General features: G+C 36.1%; 1 protein-coding gene across 1 annotated transcript in view; it reads right to left on the bottom strand.

Moving 5' to 3' along the window:
* The window catches only part of LOC126263364 (dynein axonemal heavy chain 10), a 1,742,213-nt gene that overhangs the window by 1,495,634 nt on the left and 219,127 nt on the right, over nt 1-27,452 (bottom strand). The window contains exon 10 of the mRNA XM_049960456.1: nt 9,342-9,540. Within this exon, the coding sequence (XP_049816413.1) occupies nt 9,342-9,540 (199 nt within the window). The remainder of the gene's footprint in view (nt 1-9,341; nt 9,541-27,452) is intronic.

The following is a 27,452-nucleotide window of genomic DNA, read 5'->3' on the forward strand; positions in this document are numbered from 1 at the left end:
TTGGTAAGCATAAATATACCACAAGAGAAAGACTATTTCATTTGTGTGAAACTAATATAAAAGAATTCTTCACCCATTTACAGGCATAGCCCAGCTTATTGTGCTTGTCCGAGTGCCAAAAAAATAATCTCATTAACTCAATATATCTAAAAAGCCACACACTTTTTTTATTGTTATATATTTTTTTATTATATTATAAAGTGGCAACAATGACAGGACAATACGGAGTGGGCAAAACTGTGAGTATTAGTATCGTTAAGACAATGTATATACACGTATGTTTATTAATTTCTTTATTTTCCATGTACATTGATGACATGACAAAGAGAATGATGTAATACTGGAAACAATAATAACTGAAAGGTAAAGAAATAATAAATAAATCAGAAGGAAGGAGACAACAATAACAAAGACAACAATCAGGTAGGATCACACAATGCAATAGAAAGTGCATTCCCAGTAGACCTATTATAGAAAATCCAAGCACCTATTTCCTAAAATCCAGAGGCTTCCGAGGTTAACGCAATTGCAATTAAATAGAGAGAATGACATTTCTTTATCAGTACTAAAAGTATATTGAGTAAACAACAATTGAGATTGTGTTCACAAATAGCTGTATATGCATTTTGTCATGCAAGAAGTAGTGCAGAAGTAAAATCTAAATAGAGAAAATATTAATTTTAGTGACAGCAGAGGCGAAAACATTTCTATATGGATGGATGAAACAATAAGGAAATGTCATTCCAAAATCAAAATGCCAATCTAAGTAGACTTGCATTTGCAAAATGCAACAGTGCACAGTTTGGAACCATTAAGTGGTGATTATTTGGCTGCTGGGAGTGACATGACATTGTTGCACTCAATGCCTGTGAGTATGGAACATTTCATTACAAGCAATACATTGGTTACAGTAGACGAAATTAATGACACCTCAAGACAAGAGAATATTTTAAATGAAAGTAGTACATGTAATAGTACAGATGCAGATGCTGACAGGCATAGACCGGTAGTGAATAGGGAAATTATGCAAGCCCTATTTCGAGCCTTAACAGAAACAATACAAACAAGCATGAATGGAATGAAAACAGACATAAATAAAAAATGTCAGATTTAGAGACTAATTTGAAAACAGTAAATTCTAAAATGTCAGGTTTAGAGATTAATTTGAACATAGTAAATTCCAATATGTCGGGTTTAGAGACCAATTTGAACACTGTAAATTCAAAAATGTCGAGTTTGGAAACAATACAAGCAGATATGATGGCAGTCCGAGAGTGGAAAGGTAAATATGAAGATGACACACATTTCAGGCGAGGTACAAAATTTACTCACAGAACTCAATAACTTGAATATGAAGTTCACACAGCAGATTTTGCAAATCTCCTCAGAAATGGATAGGAAAATTAACAAACATGTACAAACTTCAGTTCATGATATGAGTGAGAAATTAAAAGGCATATAGGAAGAGAAATTTGAAACACTAACATGCACGTATGGACAGGAGCTCAGAGAAACTCAGGTTAATTTACAGGTAATGAAAAAGAATATGCAAGTTAACATAGACAATGTACAATCACAAGTAACGAAGCTGCACTCTTTCTGTGACACCTTGCCAAAATGTGTAGAGAAAATTGCAGTGGGGATAGTATGACTTAAGTTAGAACATGAAAGAATCAACTCAGACATTGTGCACCTCTATGAAACAGTAAAGAGCAATACAAAGGATGAAAACACCCATTCACAGAAAAATGTGTACAAGAACAGCGTACTTATGTTCAAGTGGTAAAGGAAGAAATGGGGGACAAGGAAGAAGAAATTTTAAAACTTGTAGAACATGACATCAGACAAGTAGAACAAAGGTTATGGGACGAAATAATTAGCTAACAAAGTACAATAATATCGCGCCGGGGGCAGAAAGTGGAGCTATAAACAGCCATCCGCCGGTGAGAGAAATCACTGGCACTGACAACAATGCCCATCTCAGGCCACGTGACCGCATGCCGACGCACGTCGCAAGCTACGGGCAAAACTTTTGTGAAACAGATATGCCATCACAGCATGTAAATGCTGTTCTACCCTGCTGGACATCATTGTTAATGGACGAGAGTTTAATAAAACATCAACAGTTTCCTCTATTTTCAAATGAAACAAAGTGAACATACCCAGTGGTGTTTGTCCACGCCTTTAGGAATGTACTACCTTGGACTTGGACAGGAGCTCAAAAAAATCAAATATGTGGTAGGACACACTGCGGGTGACACCATTTTGTGGGCTACAGAGATGCCAGAACTTTACGAGACAAATGATCAATTTGAGAATGCACTTTTAGATACATACTGGTCAACAGCTATCCAGGAGAGATTAAGACGAGAGGTATTTAACCCAGCATCATATCATCCAAAACTCGGGGGGCCGAGGAACGTATCTAAACAAGACCCGCTACTGGAATAATCCGATATCTCATGTTGATGTATTGAAAATCTTAAAGTACAAGTTACCTGCAAATGTTAGGGAAAAATTAATAACCATTCCCGAATATGACCTCGACTCAATAGATCTAATTCACAATGAAGGGCAAGCCACGCCGAATTATCGTAACGGTAATGAACACAACCCAAATGGGAGGAACAACTGTGGTAACGGCAATGACTGTGTGTGTATGAACAAATGGCATCCTTATGGACCACTGCGCCACAATGGAAATCCGTACTATCGGTTTGCCCATCAGCCACAGGGTGACCGAAGGTACGAAAATAAATATCAGCCCCATAGGTACGGCAATGGCTGAGACAGGAGAAATTCAAGAGAAAACTTTGATACTAGGTGACAAGGTAATGCAAATTACCAGGATTGGAATATGCAACAAAGGGAGCCAAGAGAGAACCGGCAGCCCATACAGTACAACCGAAACAACTCGGACATGAACAGGCGTGCACATGAACATACAGTGAACATAGTAGAAGGGCCAGCAGAAAATAAAACTATACCTCTACCGCCCCCAGGAAATAGTAATCAAGCATGACTGGAGGAAGAAGGTAATGAACTCAGTGTGCCACAGTACTAACATTAGCGACATAAACACTAACACGAATAGAAATAGAAAAGAGTAAGTAGACGTTGAAACAAACCTACATGTACAGCATATATGGAATCTATTTTTAAGGTATGACAAGGAAGCAGAAATGAAAGAAGATTTGTTTACTGAAGAGAAAGAAACAACACACAAGGTAATTGAAATTATTCAAACAACAATAAAAGTAAAGGTGGGAAACATAGATATACTAGTTGTTTTGGATACTGGCATGTCAACAAGCCTGATGTCAACCAGCTTGTTTAAAGAGATAGCGCAAAAAGTAAATGTACCCATGCTACCGGTAGAGAACTGTAAGATCGTAATGGCGATGGGAAGTAAATCTAAAGTTATAAAATTACAGGCCAGCATACCCATTAGCATATGTGGTGTAATTTTGTAGTGTACTTTCTTGTTGGTAGACAAACTTATAGTAAACTTTTTATTACTATGTTACTGTATACTTGGTATGAAGGTGTTCAGAAGGTAGGAGGTTTATCACCCTTTGGCAAATAAATTGACTGGCGCTCAATTCCTCTCCAGCCAATATTTATATTTCTGGTACCCTCTCCCTCTTCTACTATCCTGTTTAGCCAATAAGGAATGTTCAATTCTCTTCTACTATCTAACATGCAACCTAGTGAATAGAAATTATCCTCGTAATTTTGGTATTGTACTTTCTTAAGACTTAAAAATCTATAGAAGCAAAGGAAACCTTTCGATATTCCTTAAGGAAACACTGAATGTACAACAACAACTGAAGTAACTATCCACAATACTGAACGAGTGAAAACCATTAGATGACTTAGTTATACTACATCACGCAAAAAAAAAAACTTAAACATGAGTGATGGAAAAGAAAGTGATTCACAGCGCACGAGCTTTAAGAGAGAGTCCTGAGCGGTGAAGTGTAATGAGACGTGCAGCCGCACTTAAAGCAGAACGTACATTAATAATTATATGCGAAGCGGCTAACAGCTGATTGTAGGGGCAGAGTATGCAAAAAGCAAGGTTCATTTCAGTGTCCCCTCTAAGATGTGCAAAGACACACTGCACACCGCGACAGAAACCATTTTAGAATTTAAGCGAATTGGCATTCACGGCACGCAGCCAACCGGACAAAACAGGAGCAATACGAAATGGATTACCTCTCAGCTGATTACTATGACATAAATCAGTTAAACAAACAAAATGAATAGAGATATTTATTCCCAAGTTGGAGACTATGCTGCAAAGAGCACTAATTTTAAGACTATATCATTAAGTTAAGCATACGTAGTTTTAAGAAAAGGAGCACATTGACGCAAGTAAACTATAAGGAGCATAGAATATGCTAAATTTTTGAACTTAACACAGGCTATTGAATGTACATAGTTAGAAATAAGTATAAGTATTCAAAGTAGAAGAGAATATACACAGGTTATTACCTGTCTGACTATACACAACAGGATTAAGACCAGTTTAAAAGAGAAGTAACAACATGTCCACTCAAAAGAAAGTGATTACCACAGAACTTAAGAACTAAGCAACTTGCATACAACACATAAGTAGTGATGATGTGAAAGGTAGAATGAAATATACACATAGAAAAATGTGTGTGACTGAGATGTGAACTATGAAATAACATATCGTACAAGATTTGGTGAAGAGGAGCAGGGGTGCACTTAAGAACTACACTTCTTTACAAACAACATTAGAAGTAGCAAGCTTGATGCACAAGGATAATACATACCCACAAATTTGCTATTACAGAACTCACTTTTGCTAGTTGCTATTAATTACATGATACCTTATAGGAAAAGTATAAGCTGCAAAATAAAACTGCGAACATGGATCGTACAACATGTGGGAGATGAGCTAATTAAATACGAAAACCAACCAATATGCACACAACATAATTAGATGAACTTAAACAAAATGAGGTAAGTACTGTACGTATAAAAAGCAATACAGAGAAATAAATGGAATGAAACTAGGAAGAGAATGAAAGTGTATTAGAGTAATAGGAGTTTATTTATATCTGTGGGAAGAAATAAATAGGGAGGTGGTGCTAGTGTGCGAACCCCATAGGAATACATCGGTATAAATGGAGATTTATGTGGAAGATTTTTAATAAACAATTATATGGGTATACAGTAATGAATATGAGGATTAATATTACAGGGCACCTAGGATGGAATTACACATGACAAAAAGACAGTAAAATTATTGGTCACACATTACGAAGGTAAACATGTACATGTCGTCACACCAATAAGCCAGAAATACAGCTTGAAATATGTGTACATGAATGTGAAATATTACGATGATTAATAAGCAGTGATGAAGTCAAGATTGTCAAGGGAGAAAACATTCCCCACACTCGCTCACAAACAAGTAGTCGTAAATATTGTACATAGTATGAAGTTTATCAAATGCCAAGGACAGAATAAGTACACTAACGATGCACTACAAGTAACAATCGTAGAATCAGCTTGATTTATGAAGCAGGCCCTATCAAATCCTCTTTTTTCCATGTAGTGAGTAGTGCTGGAATGTATTTTCTATGTGTATTTGTGAAGGTAAAAACACGCAGGAGGTTGGTCCTGCAAGACAAGAGAAGTGAATTCAAATATTCAGAATGAATGCAAGATTCCTTCTAATTTACTAATTTGTGTGTAAGATGGTACCTAATATGGAGCACATATATGAAATGTGGATGTGAATTGTAAAGTTATTTAAAATTACCAAATATTCAGCAACCAGTCACAAAATCATGTTTTATTTATTCACTTTTGAAATCGATTTCAACTGATTAACAGCCATCATTGGTGCTTTCAACCAATATGTGCCCTGAGTAGTAATACTGTCTTTATGTTTGACCTATGCATAAAACAGTATTACTACCCAGGGCACATATTGGTTGAAAGCACCGATGATGGCTGTTAATCAGTTGAAATTGATTTGCAAAAGTGAATAAATAAAACATGATTTTGCGAGTGGTTGCTGCATATTTGGTAATTTTACAGTTTACGGTCGCTGCACGACTTGGGAACCACATGGAGATCACCATTCGTAAATTTATTTGTTAACTTTATTATTGTCAATTTCTAGTCTACGAAAAATGTGTGTAGTATTATCTATGTGTAATTGTGAAGGTAAAAATACGCAGGTCACCCCTGCAAGACAAGAACAGAAAATCCAAATATTCAGAGTAAATGAAAGATTCCTTCTAATTTACTTATTAGTGTGTAAGATGGTACCTAATATGGAGCTCATATATGAAATGTGGATGTGAATTGTAAATTTTTTTGTCAACTTTATTATCTGTCAATGTCTAGTCTACAAAAAATGTATGTAGTATTTTCTATGTCTAGTTGTGAAGGTAACAAAAGCGCAGTAGATGGGTCCTGCAAGACCAGAACAGAAAAACCAAATATTTAGAATAAATGAAAGATTCCTTCTCATTTACATATTAGTGTGTAAGATGGTGCATGTCATAGAGTCCATATATGAAATGTGAATGTGAATTGTAAATTTATATGTCAAATTCATTATTGTCAATGTCTATGTACATGTAAAATGTATGTACTATAGTCAATTTTATGTGAAATTTTATTCTTGAAGAAGACCGATTTATGTATGTATGTGAAGTGCAACACGATGACAAGTAAAACACTTGCATGTGTGAAGTGATACAAAAATAGTAAGACTTGATTAGACTGAAAATAGGGGCTGAGCCATGATAAGAGTAAATGCTACAGTCCAGCAAAGTGAATACAGTGAATGTGAAGAGTGTGCGATGGAGAAATCAGAGGAAATCCATATAACCACTAATTGATGTGCGAGGACCGCTGAACTACAATGCACAACAGAAGATAATGCCGAGTCCTGCAGTGTGGCCCTTACCCTCAATTCCATTGGATGAAAACCTCGGCCAGGTGCGAGATGATGTGTTGGTGTTCTTTGGCTTGAGAATTGGAGCTGAATCCGTCGTATCCAGTCTCCAGACTGGAGGGCATATACAACACCAACTTCATAACCCTGAAGCAACATTATGATGGATGTGTGGGCAGTGCTGCTGTTCACGTGGTGCTTGTGTCAATGCGATGGGCTTATTAAACAATAGGCTGCTACTGTCCATAAGTGCAGTGAACAATGAGGTAGCATGTGCCAAAAGGATACCTTCTCTGAATTGCCAAGGAACCAAAAGCAAGTGAGAAAAACAATTTTTAAAATGGGGTGAAAGGACAATTTAAGAAATGTAAAATTTTTCCCCTGTCCATACCATACAGCTTAACAAATCTAAGAAGAAATAACAGAGACATTAGCACAATGTGGAGGTGTGATTATGTTATATAAATAAATGTGAGTGTATTTAGATGTATGAATTTGTAATGGACAAAGATATGAAGCTTTGTAGATATACTTGAAGTAGCATAAGGGTGTTAAAACTCCATTGACTTGCACCAAGTGACCAACATAAATAATGCTACTGTATACTGTCTCTCTAAATAAAGAGACTTATTTCCGTCAGTATACCATGGGGGGGGGCATTTATGATGAACCTTTTACAGTTCTTACTTTTATGTTTTTGTTTTCTTTTCAAGGCAAAGGTGAAGCGGTAGCCCAACATAGAGCCTGTGCCTACTGTCATGTATTTTTGATTTTCAAATGTTAAAAAACATAAGATGTTTTTCCTGTCCCTTAGTAGGAGGAAAGACTTGCTCTCTGATAGTGAACAGAGGTAGCCATTTTGGACGATGTGAATAAATGAAGAGTATGTATTTTCTACGTGCATCGAACAGAAGGATATAGTATTATTTTACTAACTGAAAGATTGTATGAGTTATTATTTCAAGTAGTAATGTAATAAGAAGAACTGAAGCCCACCTGCGTACTTTGGAAAATTTACAAAAATCCGATAAAGGCAACATGGACACGGTCAAGATTTTGTAGGTGGATATGGTGATTGGACATAATATTATTAATTGGTAATCATATATATACTACAAGAGAAAGACTATTTCATTTGTGTGAAACTAATATAAACAGATTCATAACCTGTTTACAGGCATAGCCCAGCTTATTGTGCTTGTCCGAGTGCCGAAAAAATAATCTCATTAATTCAATATATCTAAAAAGCCACACACTTTATTTTTTATTATTATGCATTTTTTATTATATTATAACAGTTAAGAATCATGCAGTTCCTCATTTGGTTATGAGCTGAGTGGTATGTCAGTATACACTCTGTATGCAACACACAAAAATGTGTTTCAGAACACTCTGTTCTCCACAAAACATGTTTACCTCTGTCACTTTTTTATTCTGCATGTACAAATTGGATAACAGCCATGTCCCATTAAGAAGTTAATGAAAATTTAATATTCAAATTTTACTGATGTTCAAGCAGAATGTGCACACCCTTCAGACCTTATTGTTGGTGGTCCTCTCTCATTGTCACACATTCAACCTTCAGATTTACAACTTGGCCATGCCAGTTATTTTGATGGCTGTTGTTTTTTTGTATTCATTCTGCATCTTGCTCGTGTGACCAGTGCTGTGTGATCTGGTGTGTTGGGTAAATTCACAGAATGACAGGTAATGAATGTATTGAAGTGGTTCCAATGTCAACAGTCAGTCCTCTATGACTCCCATAGAAAACTTGGTGCTTCCAGACAACGACCAAAAAACTAATGACTGAAATAAAGAATGTGAGTGGTGATATATCCAAGCTAATCATATTGGTATTCTCTAAGTTATGTTGCAAAGCCAACTGTGGACAGTTTTTGCATTAACTTGCTGGTTTTAAGTGTCGCTGCATTAATGGCTCCAACTACCATCCCCTGTTACAAGCATGACGACTCATGGTTATCTAATCTATAGTACTCTCACTACACAAAATTACTATACTGTAGGGCTCAGGAGGGAAGCTGCATAAAGACCATAGTATAAGAGGCCGAAAGATGGCACCCTACAAAGAATCAAGAAATGAACTGTAAACGTATGCAAACAAATGCTGAAACAGTCACAGAGGGAGTAGGACCACTAACAAAGAAATATCCAATACATATTCTGAAAAAAGAGATATATTAATGCTAAACATTAGAGTCTACTTGCAACAAACAAAACTTTCTGGCAAAATCTTTTTCTTGATGAAAATAATACTATAATATTGGAATACAAAATAATAAAATTGGACAAACTAATACAGTAGCATTTTGAAGCAGTAAAATGCAACTCGGATGGCTATTAAACATACAACTTGACTCTCTAAGTTTATATATACCTTGGCAAACTGGTAAAGATCTCTACAGACAGAAGCCATGTAGTCAGTTGCCTTAAAAAGTTTCTTTTTGTCAAATTCCCATCTTTGACCTTTACCAGAAAGTTCAATTTTTAGCTGCATTTCAAAATATGAACTTTTCCATTTTTCAAGCATCTCAATTGCTTCATTTATGGTAAATAAAATTTGTTTTAGGGATTGCCTGTAAAAATTAATTGTTCATTATTTTCTGTACCATGACAAGTTAACATTAATGAAAAGTTGTAGCTCATAATCTTACAACAAAAGAGGAAAGGCTCCTAAAGCACTGCAAGAGAAATACAAGAAACTCAGTTCCTAAGTGCAGTATAATTTTACTGCACAATAACAATGATGTAATAGCTTAACAATCACACTGACAAAAAAAGAGATACAAACAAAGAGTAGTTTGACATTGTGGAAGCAGTATGTTAGTATTAAGAAAATAAATACTGGAACTTCTATGAAAAATTAATAAACAAGTTACTATAAAGCAGGGAGCAAAAGAAGTTCCTTCATTCATACTTGCTGATGCTATTTCAGTCTTCCAATAGACAAATAAATACCAATTAATTACTTATAGAAAGTGAACTTAACCAAAATCCATATTGCATATTTAAAAGTGACTGACAACATCTAATATCATTGTGACTACTAGATGATGATTCCAAATGTATTATTTAAAACTTCAATGGATTTCATGCATACAATATAGGAGAAGTATTGCTGAGAATGATAAGTAAAATACAATTTCACAAAGTGCACTGTTGGCCATAACAATTGCAGCAATGCAACAATATACAACAAACAACAATGAACTGTACTATATGCTTGGAATGCAATTGATTAGTGTTTCAGTTCATCTGTACAGGTGTGATAGGATTAACATCATCTATATTCTGTATATATGAAAGATTATGCAGCATGTTTCTTATTTAGAAATTGCCTTTGAATGTTAACTGTTTCTGGGGAGATTGTGTTGTGACTTGTGCAAGAAAAGAGAAACATCTACCAGCATTTGTCAGAACTCAACAGCAGCAGGATAGCAGCCTATTGATACTGTGGTTTATCGTTGCATGATATTGCTACTCACAATAGTTGGGATCCTACTATAGTCATATGAACACGGAATCAATGGTTTTGTAGGAAAGCCATATTCAACATCATGCAGGATCTTAATGGTCCCATGTGACTAGAGCTGAAGAAGATAAGACATATTGTAGTATCAGCCACACAGGATGTACAGCTACACCACACAACATGAGTCAGGAAATGTGTATCTTAGCAGAAAGACATCTACCAAAATGGTCAATGAGACAATGTCTTGAACACTGGTAGATGTCACCATGGCAGCCATTGTTGCAGGTTCTCTGGACCCAGCAGCAGAGAGTGGCATGGTGGCAGCACTACACGCAACAAAAAAAATGGGAACAGGAGTGATAAAATGTCATCTTCTCGGATGAGTCCAAGTTCTGCATATAGCATCATAAAGGGGGTATCTGTATGTGGATGATTTGAAGAGAACAAACACTCCCAGACTGCATTTGTTGTATGGGCCTAGCAGCTGGTTGTTGGTATATGCCATTGGGTAGACAACACGATTTTATCTTGCTCGCATAGCTGGTAATTTAGACAGCAGGTATTACACTCTGATGTGTTAAGACCAATGATTGTGTTATATGTTTCTATACTTGAGGACTTCATTTTGTTATTTTTCAACTAGATAATGCAATACTGCAGGTTGCTCATGCTGTCATGGTCTACCTCAATACAGAGGGCATTCAACTGTTTCCCTACTCAGCACATTCTCCAGGTCTATTGCCCACTGAAAACATGTGTCATGGGTTGTTGAGAGCCTGGCATACCAACGCTCTCCAGTCACTACAACTATTGAATTCTGGCACAGAGTGGAATAGAATGAAAGACGTACCTATATCTCTGATCCAGGATGCTCAGTTTGACTCAAGTGTTCTGATTAGAGTCATTGTTACTGCAAGAGGAGGCAGTAATGTGTATCGTATTTCACACATTGGATACTCCCTAGTCACCTAAAAATTTAATAATGTGTTCTTCCTGCTACACTGTTTACACAAAATACGTTTTTCATTGTTTTCTATCCTTTATGGTATTGCAATTTTAACAGCCAGTAGTTTATATATCCTGATTGATTGCTGAGTTTGAACTTCATATTTCTTATTCCATCACAGTTTTCTCCCAGGTCCTTAAATCAGATATTTTGAGTTCTGATTTATTCTTTGTAGTAAATATGTCCACCTACTGATAAATAATTGACTGCAAATTCAGAAAAATTGTAAGATTTACTGAAGAAAAAGAGCTTCAAAAATAGAGCAAGTCAATAAACCGTTTCTCCACCTCTGGCCGTTATGCAGGCCATTACCTGGCTTGACATTGATTGACAGGGTTGTTGGAAGGCCTCCTGAGGGATATCGTGTCTAATTCTGTCCTCCTGACATGTCAGATCCACAAAATTCTAAGTTGGGTACAGGGCTCTGCCCATAATGCTCCAAACTTTCTCAACTGGAGACATTCAGCAACCTTGCTGGCCAAGTCAGCGTTTGGAAAGCATGAAGACAAGCAGTACAAACTCTCACTGTGTGCAGGCAGGCATTATCTTGCAGAAATATAAGTCCAGTATGTCTTGCCATGAAGGGAAAGAAAACGAGGCATAGAATATCGTTGATGTATTGCTGTGCTGTAAAAGTGCCAAGGATGACAAACAAAAGCGTCCAGCTATGAAAAGAAACGGCACCGCTGTCCATCACTACTGGATGCCAGTCTGTAAAGTGGGCAACAGTCAGGTTGGTATCCCACTGCTGCCCAGGATGTGTTCCAGACATGTCCTAGCTGGTCATCAGGGCTCAACTCGAAGTGGGACTCATCACTGAAGACAATTTTACTACAGTCAGTATGTAAGCATATTGTCATATCGCTGGCTTAGTTGTGTAGTATCTTTGTGGGCAGTTGCATCTGTAGTGAGTCGAGCACGGGACACGGTACTGTTATGTTGTGTAGTGTGTAGCTCTGCATGTGAGAGACTTTTTCTAGTATTCAGGTTGAAGTGTTGCTACAAGTGCTGTTACAGTAAAGTGATGAAATATGGAAGTGATTCAGAGGAAAGTGCGTCAAGAAGTAATGAAAAAATGAGCAGTGCCGTCGATAACGTATTTATGTTTCCTCTCGTTGCGTGTCGCACAGCATCGATAATCCGCGCCTCGGTTTCCCAGAATGACATTTCTGAAAGATCTTTGATGTGCAGCAACTGTACACTGCAGATTTTTGTACTACAAAAGTGTAAATTTAAATTCTACTAAACGTCACATGTTACTTTCGGAAGAATTTAAATCATGATTGCAATGCGCTTTTGTAGCCAGTCATAGCTCGTCACGTGACCTCGCCAGCCGATGACAGCGGATATTCCACCGTAAGACACGTTATGTAGTCAGCCAACAGCAATATCACTGTTAAGTAGCGCGTACACACAAATAGGAAAAGTTAATGGTTTAAATCAATATACACAGCATTACTGCAAGAAAAGAAAAGCTTTCACATATAATATTGGTCTTGACGATTGATAAGCTGCAAGGGAAGTTAAGCTTTCACATGCAGTGCTGATATTTTTTGTGCGTGTTACACTTTAAGATACATCACATAAATGTGTCAGTAAAATTTTTAATAAAGACATAAATGTCTGATCTTCTGAGCTAAAAATTTTTCTAAATGTACATCCTCAAAGACTTGATTTTTGATTTTTAAATGAGAGTCAACTGCTCTGTGATTTAAGAAATTCAACGTACATTCTCACACATAGTTCATCTTGGATAAAAGGAAATTTACTTTGAAAGGAACGCTTTTCAAACAACCATTCACAATGTTTTCCTGCGACCTGTTAGAAATAGGTTCATTTCAGTAGTTGCCAGAGAGCATCAGAAACAGGCGTCACCGTGCCTGCGCAGCTACGATGATGCAGGAAGCCCATATGTTCATAGGTGTAAAACATTAAAAGATATTACATTATGTCATAAAAGAAACAAGACATCAGAGGATACTCCAGAGTACTGGAATTTTGTGAACCATACTAAAATGCATAATTCGGCTTAAAGAGAACATTCGTATGTCCAGATTCAGATGTAAATTTTCTTGAGTAATGGTACTGTATTATCTCATGTTTGGTTCTTTATTATGGCATAATGCAATACATGTTAGAAGATGAAAGCATGCACTTTTGAAATGCAGTCAACAGTTGAAACTAGCCAACAGTGTGGAATTAAACACTTCGTTTCAAATACATTGACTGCCTCAGAGGAAAAGATTAATAAAAGCCAAATTTCTTTAGCAAACGGATAAAAATAATGTCATTGTTCTGCAATGCAATGAATGCTTAACTGTCAGAAAGGTGGAAATAAAATAAAATCTTAAACTAACAACATATTTTAGCATTCTGTACTCATGTCAATGTATTGTAATTCACTTGATAGCTCCCAGCCACAGAAATCCATTTTGTTTTCATTTGACGTGAGACCAATAAATGAAGAGAAAACAGCAAAATCACTAAATGCAAACGCGGGTCACTTGGAGATTATCCACCTCCCCACTATAACTCAGACTGCTCTGTGCATTAGAAAAAAAAACTTGGAATTAATATTGGGTGGGATAATTTGTAACCGGGAGAACAAGAACTCTTCAGAAATTTGCATTCTTTATTGCCTATAGTTAATAACTTGCCTTTTTGTGTGACATAAAATTAAATATAGGATACATGAGACCAGTAGAAGAGACAAGCAAGACAGTACACATTTCTTCAATCCTTAAGTCCTAGCATTATTTTTATCTCTAACCTTGCTACAGCTTTACATGACATGCTTTCCTTTCTGGAAAAGAATCCATTACCTCATCAAAGCTCGTCAAATGTTTTGCTACATGAAAAAATGAAATGTCACTGTCTAATACTGAAAAAGCTGTTAATACAAACAGTATCCAAGACTGGTGTGGTTTCTCAATCTGATTATGCGTATTTTGTCACTGTCTGCTAAGTTAAACAAAATAGGCCTGTCTAATATTGCAACATTTGTAACATACACCCAATAAACGAGACTGTTTTGACACAAATGGTCAATTTTATAACACAACAGAATATAATTCATGAAGTACCAGTATCAACGGTTTAGTTATCCTGCGTTTATTCTCCGGTTAGGCATTATTACGTTTTCATACAACGTGTTTTCCATGCTACACCCAGAATAGAACTCAGGCGGCTGCTACTGGGGACAGTACAACTGGTCCTTACTAGTTAAGCAGTCTGACCAAAAATTATCTATCAAAATTTCATCTTCTTGGATACACCAAGAAAATAGTATGTAACCTTTCTTACCTATTATTCCTGTTAGTCATTTATTTCCACTCTCGTAGACTGAATCTATGGATTTCGCTGGTAATTATAACAATGCTGATCATTCGCATACCCAGACAACCACAAAAATAAACAGCGATTGCCATTCACCCGTTCGGCTTTATTTCACTCAGATCTTATTGCCCGGTCCCCTTCTGTCTGTAGGAAAGTTTACTTCTAGATGCGACGGGGATTCCCCTGGCAGAGGCATGACGTACACTCTGAACAGAGGCGACGTACACTATGCACGCATTCAAAAATCAAATTATGATTCATTCAGAAATAAACTTAGAATATGTTCACAAATGTTAAAAAAACCAACAGGGATGTGTTTCAAAATCATATGAGTAATTGTCAGACTAACGTGTACTGGAAACTAGGTGCTTTGTGAAACGAAGTTCTTTCCCTCAAGAATATGAAATTGGCAGCCCCCCTCCTCTTCCCTGAAATCACCACCTGGTGTAGATACCCCGCCCGGTTTGCCCCCACTGAATCTGGCAGCTTGCACGTGCTAGTAAAATTTTTCTGGGTAGCATCTTGCTGCTTGCTGCTGCTGCTGCTGCTTATACAGCTAACAGCCAAACTTCTGTAGCCAGAAGCGGGAGAAGGTACTACACATGCACGACTCAACTGCGAATGCCATGAACCTGCCGCAACTGCTTAAACAAATTCAAAGTAAACGGTTGTGATGTCACACTCATCAGAGGCAATTTGTTGTTATGAAGCATTGCTCAGTCTTCCTAAGGCCTTTGACACATTTTGCTGTTAGCTTGTATGAGCACTGTGTTTTGTTGTTGTATATGGTGCATTTCCTTTGCAACTTCAGTTTTATTTTGTGTGTGTGTGTGTGTGTGTTTTTTTTAATTATTTTATTTTTTTAATTTTTTTTACTTCCTGCAGTATTATTGTTCTGCAGTAGTGGAATACATAATATCCTTTGTTAGAGTATTGTTTCATACCAGTCAAAATTACAAAAATTTAACTGAAACCTAAGACAAAAAAAATTCCCGGGATTCTAAAATATTCCTAGGATTTTCACGGTTTTCTCCCAGATGAAAAAATTCCCGGGTTTATCCCAGATCTCCCGGTTGTCCCAGGTTGTATACACCCTGTTTTACAAATTTAATTTGATCATTTACTTACTTAAAGTGCATCTATTTCTCTCATAATTTGAATTTTGATGAAACATTCACAAAATATTGAATTTCGCAACTTGACATTACGAAACAGATCATAAAACTTGTCTCTATTAATAAATGATGTGAATAACAATATTTATGTCCTAATTCACAATACAGAATCATACTCATTTGCATAAGAAGCATATATTCACTTTCCGTCACAATGCATTAATTAAAGTTATATAAAGCAAAACAACAATACAGGTTGCAAGTTTTGTATGCAAGTCCACATTTCATTAGCTATGGATTCCTTACTCCCAATGAGATAATATTGTTCATTCACTCCTTTGTATATTCACCTAGCTCCCATCCCTTTTGGGATGTGGAACAAGTCAAAATATACATTAACATTAAACAAAGACATCATAGAAACTATATTAACAATGAAGCATCACTACACTGATTAATGCTTTACCATTTATGTCATCTAACTTTACATAAGTAAATTAGTAATAAAGCTGTTACTTTGAATAGAGGTACTGCCTTGTTAATTTTATTATACAGCTGCTGCCCCTCTGCTGTTACTAGCTTGGTATTTACTTAACTACAATGGTATTTTTCAGATAAAATATTTTTACATCCATAAATATTATGTCCTACTTCAGTACATTGTTACCAGTTATACAACTTCATAACAAACACTGCTGTTTGCTATGTAGTTAACAGAAATTTTAAATTCCTTAATATAAATATTGAGATAATTTGTAAAATGAGTGACTAATGAGATATGTTTTGAACGGGAAGGAATTTTCAGTTTCTTTCTTTAAGTTAGACAGGAGCTTGTTCAACATCTTATCAGCAGAGTACAGAACTCCACTGTGAGGCCTGGAGAACAAATGACTACAAAGTAAGTATATTCATGGGAGTTGTGAATTTGGGAATCTATGCTATTAGCAGAGCCTTCAATTAATGCATTTAAAACAAATTGTAAGTAGATCTCATAGGCCACACAACATAATCACTCAACTCAGTCAAGCTGCAGTGCTGGCGAGTATGGAGAAGGGGTATTTGATTTTAAAATTCGATGCTGATCTGACAGTAACGCAAACAGAACAAGAGTAGCAGAGTCATGCAGAGGGCAGCATGAAGATAAAGAATAGGGCAGATGACTCGATGAAGCAAGAGGTTTAAGTGCAGCTGTATGTTTGCTAGCTCTCATCTTGATATACTCAATAGCTTCACAGCTCAGGTGACCATAACATTATTTTCATAGTGCCTGTCTGCAACTCAATATGCCTTTACATATGTCTGCTTGTGTCTGTATATTTGTGTATGGATATGTGTGTGTGTGCGAGTGTATACCTGTCTCTCTTTCCCCAGAAGGTAAGTCTTTCTGCTCCTGGGACTGGAATGATTCCTTACCCTCTCCCTTAAAACCCACATCCTTTCGTCTTTCCCTCTCCTTCCCTCTTTCCTGAGGAAGCAACCGTGGGTTGCGATAGCTTGAAATTTGTGTGTGTGTTTTTTATTGTGTCTATCAACCAGCACCTTCTCGCTTACATGGCAGACACTCTATCCATCTGAGCCACCAAGGTATATCAACAACACCTGTCGGCAATTATTATTTATTCTAGAGAAGCTGCATGGTCATCAATGGTATCTGTTCTTTCAAGAACAGTTACTACCTTCATATATATAGTTAAAGGCTACCCAGCCATTGACCTTCATCTGTGCAAATCTCCACAGGTTGCCTGAATTGTGGGGGAATATGGGCCTTATGGGAAGCGTGCAAGAGATAAGCCCCTGCAGTCACATTATTCATCTGTGTCCTCAGTGGCTCAGATGGATAGAGTGTCTGCCATGTAAGCAGGAGATCCCGGGTTCAAGTACCGGTTGGGGCACACATTTTCAGCTGTCCCCATTGAGGTATATCAACAACACCTGTCGGCAGCTGAGGGTTTCAATCAATTATCATTCATTCTAGAGAGGCTTCACAGTGATCAATGGTATCTCTTCTTTCAAGAACAGTTACACTCTTCATACACTACAAGCCATTAAAATTGCTACACCAAGGAGAAATGCAGATGATAAATGGCTATTCATTGGACAAATATATTACTGTATTTACTCAAATCTAAGCCGCACTTTTTTCCGGTTTTTGTAATCCAAAAAACCACCTGCGGCTTAGAATCGAGTGCAAAGTAAGCGGAAGTTCTGAAAAATGTTGGTAGCCTGGTAGGTGCCGCCACAACTAACTTCTGCCATCGAATACATATGTAGCGCTACACAGGCATGCTTTGCAGGCACAAAGATGAATACTGGCACCAAAACCTCTGCGTCAGTAAATAAATTTAAAAAAAAAGTGGAAGACGAGCTTTTTTCTCCACCCCGAGTTTCGACCACTGCATTTTCATACATTATCCAACAAAGTAAATACAAATTCCGTATTGTTCATCTTTGAATGTAGCAGCATTTCAATGTACTACGAAAATCCGACTGGTGTGACTGTTTGGGATGTTTGTCAATATGGCCAACTCTACATTCTGAATTTTTTCCTACCTGTGAGAAGAAATGGTTGCTAATAGGAACTTTTATGAATTGTGAATCACATGCAGTATTCTCTTCACCATAAGAATAATACGAATACAAACATTTTGTCATGTATTGTTTTGTGTTTGCTGCTATTTCATTTAAATCCTGTCTGCCTAATAAACTACGAAACTAGAGTGAGACAACAGAAAACGTAGAAGAATAAACATATCATGTCATGTTTATATTCATATTATTCTTATGCCTAATAGTGATACAGTCAGAAATGAAGCGCGGCAATTGAGTAGATTTTTAAATCTAAGATGACTCTAATTTCTGTGCAGAACGTAAGGTACTAAAGAGGTATCTGCAAAGATTTTCAAACGAACAAAAATTTTCGCTAAACTCTCGTTCAGAACATCTATCATACACAGTCTATTATTTGGTTCTTGTTGATCATTGTCAAAGTAAGTAGCAGTGTAAGTAACAACAAATAGCAGTCTCTTGCCATTGTTTCGCTAATGAGACAATTCCTCTCTTTCTTTCTTCTTCTTCTTCTTCTTCTTCTTCTCTCTCTCTCTCCTTTTTTTTTATTTTATTTTTTTTAAAAAAAAAGCGGCAGTAGCATGCACAAAGGCAAGCCATGCCGCGAGCGGCGACAAGCGGTAAACACTCATTATCAGAATGCAACATCACAATGCATGACACAGTACAGTAATGCATTTGCAGCTTAGAGTGACGTAAACACCTATAACAAAGAGAACGGCACTTATCAGATCAAAGAAAAATAAGCAATCAATTCAAACCAGATGAAGCACGTGAAAAAGGAAGGGTACCCTTATAAATACGGATGGAGCGCCCGACGCATAGCAATGGCTACCTGGTAAAGCTTAACTGCTAAACTTACAACTCAAACCGAACTACTGTAGCTGTATCATCATTATTTGACCTAAATTATGTCTCATATTATAAAGGACCAACTTTGTTTCGATTTGGAGGTAAAGCTCAACTGCTAAGCTTACGACTCAAACCAAACTACTGTAGCTGTATCGTCATTCATTTGACCTAAATTGTGTCTCATATTACAATGGACCAACTTTGTTTCGATTTGGAGGTGTTGCCTAAAACTTTTCCCTCCCCTTGAATATCGAGTCTCAAATTTCAGGTGCGGCATACAAGCGGAAGGCCTCAGACACGGCCAATCGATTCAGCTCAAATTTGACAGGTCGCTTGTGTACAACCTAAAACGAAGGAATCTAAGATATTTTGGCTCGACACCCCCGCAATTTTGAGAAAATCGCCCTTAAAAGTTATGACTAGCAATCGACTCAAAATTGGCGGAATCGATAGATAATTGTAAATAGAGCATTTTTCATCATTAGGTATAGGGTCCGATAATGCATACTTATCCAGAAATCGAAGTAAGAAACTTTTACAACTGCCGCTTCTATACCCACATGGCAAACGCTTTTAAACGACAGCACTGATAGCACAACGGCCAAGGTAACTGGCTGGGACTCGAAGAACCCGGGTTCGAATCTCGAAGAAACCAGGTGGATGTTGTTCTTTTCGTTTGTATTTTTTCATATCTCAATTAATAGGGATAGGAGGGTTAATGAGGTAAGTATTATTATCTTTCCTTATTGATTTACTTGCCTTATTAACCTTCCTATCCCTATCAATTGAAATATGGAAAAATACAACCGAAAAGAACAACATCCGCTACGTTCCTTCGAGATTCAAACCCGGGTTTTCCGATTCCCAGCCAATTACCTTGGTCATTGCGCTATTGGCACTGTCGGTGAAAGGCATTTACCATGTGGGTACAGAAGCGGCAGTTGTAAAAGTTTCTTTCCTCCATTTCTGTAAAATTATGCGTTTGCGGACTCCATACCTGATGAGGAAAAATTCTCTATTTACAATTATCTATCAATCCCTCCAATTTTGAGTCGATTGCTCGTCATACCCTAGAGGGGTGATTTTCTCAAAACTGCAGGGGTGTTGACCCAAAATATCTTAGAGTCCTTTGTTTTAGATTGTACACAAGCGACCTGCCAAATTTGGGCCGAATCGGTTGGCCGTGTCTGAGGCCTTCCCTTGTTAGATCCAGGAAAAATTTTTTTTTCTTGATTTCGTGTCTCATTTTTGAGGTGCAGCTTAGATTCAAGTGCGGCTTAGAATCGAGTAAATAAGGTATACTAGAACTGACATGTGATTACATTTTCACGCAATTTGGGTGCATAGATCCTGAGAAATCAGTACCCAGAACAACCACCTCTGGCCGTAATAACGGCCTTGATACACCTGGGCATTGAGTCAAACAGAGCTTGGATGGCGTGTACAGGTACAGCTACCCATGCAGCTTCAACACGATACCACAGTTCATCAAGAGTAGTGACTGGCGTATTGTGACGAGCCAGTTGCTCGGCCACCATTGACCAGACGTTTTCAATTGGTGAGAGATCTGGCCAGGGCACAAGTCGAACATTTTATGTATCCAGAAAGGCTCGTCCAGGACCTGCAATGTGCACTCGTGCATTATCCTGCTGAAATGTAGGATTTTGCAGGGATCGAATGAGGGGTAGAGCCACGGGTCATAACACATCTGAAATGTAACATCCACTGTTCAAAGTGCCGTCATTGCGAACAAGAGGTGACCGAGACGTGTAACCAATGGCACCCCATAGCATCACGCTGGGTGATACGCCAGTATGGCGATGTCGAATACATGCTTCCAATGTGCGTTCACCACGATGTCGCCAAACACGGATGCGACCATTATGATGCTGTAAACAGAACCTGGATTCATCCGAAAAAATGACATTTTGCAATTGTGCACCCAGGTTCATCGTTGAGTACACCATCGCAGGTGCTGTCTGTGGTGCAGCATCAAGGGTAACCGCAGTCATGGTCTCTGAGCTGATAGTCCATGCTGCTACAAACGTCGTCGAAATGTTCTTGCAGATGGTTGTTGTCTTGCAAATGTCCCTTTCTGTTGACTCAGGGATGGAGACATGGCTGCACGATCTATTACAGCCATGCGGATAAGATGCCTCGACTGATAGTGACATGAGGCTGTTGGGATCCAGCATGGCATTCCGTATTACCCTCCTGAATCCACCAATTCCATATTCTGCTAACAGTCATTGGATCTCGACCAACGCGAGCAGCAATGTTGCAATATGATAAACCACAGTCGCGATAGGCTACAATCTGACCTTTATCAAAGTCAGAAATGTCATTGTATGCATTTTTTCTCCTTAGATTAGATTAGATTAGATTAGATTAATACTAGTTCCATGGATCATGAATACGATATTTCGTAATGATGTGGAACGAGTCGAATTTTCCAATACATGACATAATTAGGTTAATTTAACAACATACTTAAGTTAATATAACAACTTTTTTTTATTTTTTTTTAATTTTTTTTTTTTTTATTTTTAAATATCTAAAAATTCCTCTATGGAGTAGAAGGAGTTGTCATTCAGAAATTCTTTTAATTTCTTCTTAAATACTTGTTGGTTATCTGTCAGACTTTTTATACTATTTGGTAAGTGACCAAAGACTTTAGTGCCAGTATAATTCACCCCTTTCTGATTTAATCTTGAATAGTGAAGATCATCCTTTCTCCTAGTATTGTAGTTATGCACACTGCTATTACTTTTGAATTGGGTTTGGTTGTTAATAACAAATTTCATAAGAGAGTACATATACTGAGAAGCTACTGTGAATATCCCTAGATCCTTAAATAAATGTCTGCAGGATGATCTTGGGTGGACTCCAGCTATTATTCTGATTACACGAGGCATCACAACAACGTTTCACCAGGCAACGCTGGTCAACTGCTGTTTGTGTATGAGAAATTGGTTGGAAACTTTCCTCTTGTCAGCACGTTGTAGGTGTTGCCACCGGCGCCAACCTTGTGTGAATGCTCTGAAAAGCTAATCATTTGCATATCACAGTATCTTCTTCCTGTCGGTTAAATTTCGTGTCTGTAGCATGTCATCTTCGTGGTGTAGCAATTTTAATGGCCAGTAGTGTATATAATATATTTGAATGTTCATCACTCAGAATTTGTTGTAAATGATTTTTATAATAACATTTAGAACTATTTTTTCCACATACACAAGGAATTCGATTATCATTATAATTTTTTACAGGATACTCATTTACGCATCGTCTACACATCATTCTGTATCCAAATTCCGTATATTTCTGTGAAAGAAAATAATCAATTGACTTCTGAGAATTATAATATTTGGATTCGAGTGCATCCACGTATATAGAAAAAAATTATTAGGTTCATGAGAATGTAAAATATTATAAGATTAAACTATTCTCATTCATCATCATTATCAGGATCATCACCCCAAAAAACATCTTCATTAAATTGATTTGTAACAGAGTTTTCAGTAACTCTTCTACAGTTTCAACATTTAATTTGTTATTTTAACCATTCATCAATTCACTCTTTATGAAAAATATGATGACAGCTTGTTCTTATGAATTGATCATTTTCATTACTTAAACATATAGGACATTCATATTCTTGGCCAGATTGTTCTGTCAGTGTTTCATAAGATGTAATTATTTTTGTATAAATTATTCCGATACTGTTTGATATTTTAAAATGTATTAGCAATTAATTTTAACATTAAATCTTATTGTAAAATCTTCAGATAATTTTTGTTCATTTAAATATTAATCCTTCCTTTGAAGAAAAACATGTCTTAATTACAAATGATATTTTAAACTTTATTCATTACGGAATTTAAGTGAATAGCAAACCAGTCTGGAAAATAAAAGGATATAAATACTAATTTGATATAATCTTTAAATAATTATAATACTGAATACACACAAATAAAATATTATGCTCATTGAGATAAGTATCAGAACAACGATAATTTTATTGAAAAAATAATAATCTAATAAAGACTATTTTTAATAAATGGCAGCTTTTCCACCTAGCCGCAACTAAAGTCTGCTTCAGCTGTTACTAATGCAGTTGTTAGTTCAGAAACACAAAGACGAACATTTTTTAAATTATTCAAAAAATAATTATCAATTAAAATTAGGTTCTTGGTTTAAAGATATATGTGGGTTCCATCGTTTAATCAAAAATACATTTTAAAACTAATGATATTTTATGCTTTACTAAACTTGGAATTTCAGAGGCCGTGACGCTGGCCCCTGAATTACCATTCTTGATCTTTAGGCTGTGCCTTATTTCCAAAAATATCCATTTATTAATGTCTAAAAGCATTAAACTTTTAATTCTTGCATAATAATTTTAAAACAAATAAACACAAATGTCAACATATTACTTCATTAAAATTCTGGATTCATTGTCCATTATAGTACATTATATATTATGAAATATTATAGCAGTTTCAAAGGAGTCACTGATTATGTCCACAAGTTTCATTATCATTAATATACTTAATAATTTTGTCAGGAATACCATCAAAACTGCAGGTCATTTTACTCTTCAGTCTGCTGATAGCTGTGTGTACTTCTTTGGGTGTTACAGGATATAGGTACATTGTCCTCTCATTTACTGGAGTTATTACCTTTGTCTTTGGGTTATATTTAGTTGTGATCAGGTTTTGAGCTACATTAATATAATGATATTTAAATATAGAACCTATTAGAAGTGGATCACCAACAATTCGATTTCTGTGTTTTATTGTTATTTAATTACCTGCATTTTCATGTTTGTCTCTGTGATTGTTAATAACTTTCCACATAGATTTCATTTTGTTGTTACCCTTTCCGATATAGGAACCATTATGCTTATTTTTTTCAGCAACTATAGCTTCCCTGTGCTTTTTTCTATAACACTTTACGTATGGTTTCAAGGTAGTATTTTGCTTTGCACACTTACATAGCATTCTAGGACTTTCTGAGGACTCTTTGATTTCACTTGTTATCCATGAATTTGATTATTTTGTTTATTTTCATTCTCTTAAGAAGGAATGAAGTATTATAGCAATATTTATAATTTGACAAGAACCTGTTGAATTTTATATCTACAGAAGTATTGGTTTCCATGTTCCAGTTTACATTTTTAACATGAGATTAAAGACCCTAATGCTGTCATCATTAATCTTCTCTCAATATATCTCTTGTTGCCACTTTTCTCATGAAATTTCTTTCTTTTCTTTCTTTCGCTTATGTCATAGTCCCACAGGGATCGCTGGGTCAGCATGGTTACAATGGATTTGGCAAGGTTAGTTGAGATTTCTCTAAAGTTAATTTAATTGCTTGATGATCAGAGAAAGCTGTATCCAAATATATTCAACCGGTTTTTCTAAATATTATTTTACTAAACCTTCACCAACTTTTTCTTCATCACTTTGCAGTTTTTATTTATTTATTTGGGCCTGTTGATTACATATTATACAACCAGTGTACAAGTACTATAGGACAAATCAATTGATACAATACAGTAGTACATGAACATTTATACATCACATTGCACAGACATTTGTTTCTTTACCAAGACCAATTACTTGCATGGAGTATTAAAGCCTGCCTTATGCCAAAAACAGTTTAAGTCACTGTTTAAAATAATAGAATAAGTGATAGTACATATTTTTAAGCTACTGACATATATAAGCAGGTAACTTTACTTCATGGTCATGGTTTGGATTGAATAGAAATTTTAACTGCATTCCTTAAGAGGAGGTTCAAGTGAATGCTTATTATTAATTCACATTTTCTCGTAATGACATAGATAAATTTACATTTCATCACCACAATTTCAGTTAAACTACAAGTAACAGCATCACACTTTATCATTAAGGGAGTGCTTTTCTTAGGCAGTTTCCCCCACTCTTGTGCCTTAAAACTCTAAGTATTCATTCATTTTATAGAAAGTTTGTTCGATGAGGAACGGTTTTAGTTTCCTTTTGAAAACCTGTACATTATTTATGTCCTTTTTTATGCTGATAGGGAGCTTATTGAAGACCTTTATACATGACTCAGTAACTCCCCTATGTACTTTAGTGAGAGTTGCAAAGCCTGGGTTAAATTTTTTCACCTGTCTTGTGTCATGGTTGTAGATGTCTCAATTTTTCTGAAACAATTCCCTGTTGTTGGCTACAAATAACATCAATGAGTATATATGCTGACTGGTGACGGTAAGTATCCTGAGAGATTTGAAGCAAACTCTGCACGGTGCCCCATTATGGACGCCAAATGTTAGTCTCACTGCTCATTTTTGTATTCTGAGGACTTTTTCAGCGCCTGCAGCATTTCCACAGAAGATTATGCCATAGGAGAGAACAGAATTGAAATATGCAAAATATGACAACATTATATCTCTGTCCACTAACTGATGGAGAGCTCTTAGTACAAAGCATGATGAGCTAACTTTCTTGACCAGCTGATCAATTTGTTCTTTCCATCTTAGGTGACTGTCTGGATACCTAGGAATTTTGTATGTGTGGTTTCATTAATTTTGTGATTGTTAACATGTATTTCAGAAACTTTATTTTTTTATTTTTTGTCAGAAACTGTATCATATTGGTTTTTGAAAGATTTAGGGTTCGGCTATTTGCAGTCAAGCATTTGTGTACTTGAGGAGAGACTGTCATGGCTGTATCCTGCATTGTGGAGTTGAGTCCTGGTATGAGGATACTTGTATCACTGGCAAACATTACTATTTTTGCTCTGTTATTAATTGTGATTGGTAGATCATTAATGTAGATCAGGAAAATTAGTGGCCCAAGAATCAAGCCCCTTGGGCCTCTATACTTTATATTTCCCCAGTCTGATTTTAATGCTGCACCTGTCCCCCTTAATAAAACCCTTTGCTTCTTGTTCTGTAAGTATGATACTATCCAAGTCAAAGATTTGCCTTTAATGCCATAATGCGAAAGCTTTTGTAAGAGGGTGTTATGATCTACAGAATCAAATACCTTGGCAAGTTCACAAAATATCGCCACTGGATACCTTTTGTAGTTCACCTAAAATTTCATCTGTTAGGTTAAATATAGCTCTGCCTGTGGAGGAGCCGTTATGAAAGCAAAACTGGGTAGGGGCCAGTAAGCCATTCTGTGTAGTGTGACTATAAATCCTATCATACATTATTCTCTCAAATACCTTTGAGAACAGTGATCATCTAATTTTTTTGTCTCAATGCTGGAAAAAAGTCATCAACAATTTCTTTTATCAAATATTTATATTTATTTTCTGTACTCGATTTTATTTTATTTGGATTATTGTCAGAACATAATGCTCCCCACTGGTATAATATATCTGCATAATTTGATAAATCAGAACCTGTAAATGGCGTATTCATGCCTTCCATAGTTATGTGTTTTTTAGTTAAAATATTCATTAAACCTTCCGTACCTTCATGTCCTATCACAAACAGTTCATTTATCTCCATTAAATTTTACTGGTAATTTACCAACAGATTTAAATGCACCAACAGATCTTAATCCAAAATCTTTGTCTTCACTTTGATTAATATATTCTAACATTCTTTGAAATACTTTTTTTTAACAGTTTGTTCTTCTTTTTCAGCTATCCTTTTTCTCTCTTCTTCATATTTTGTTAAGAAATCTTTTATTTCTGATTTACTTAATGTATAATCTCTTTTATCACTATCATATTGTTTAACTGATGGAATATCGTTAAATTCCTCTAAATAATGCAAATTATAAGGAACCATTCGTTTTTCAACTTCTCTATTTTGTTCAGTAGCTTTCAAAACATTATCACCTAATCCTTCCATTCCTTGTCAAACTTCTTCAATAGCCGGTCTTTTTTATATTTTTTAACTCATATGTCCTTTAACTTTGTCTCATCTTGTCTGAAAATATTTTAAAAATTAAGATTATCTCTGACTAATTGTTTTGGTGGTTTTGAATAAGTATGAGCTAAGTAAAAACAATCTATTTTTTTATGTCTTCCTCTAGTAAAATATTCTCTAACTATATCCTGATTTTTAAGAAGAAAGTCATCAAATACTACTACAGAATTACCTAGACATTGATCTAATGGAATAATTTCTTCATTATTTTC

This window comes from Schistocerca nitens, chromosome 6 (assembly GCF_023898315.1).
Source record: "Schistocerca nitens isolate TAMUIC-IGC-003100 chromosome 6, iqSchNite1.1, whole genome shotgun sequence".
Classification (NCBI taxonomy): domain Eukaryota; kingdom Metazoa; phylum Arthropoda; class Insecta; order Orthoptera; family Acrididae; genus Schistocerca; species Schistocerca nitens.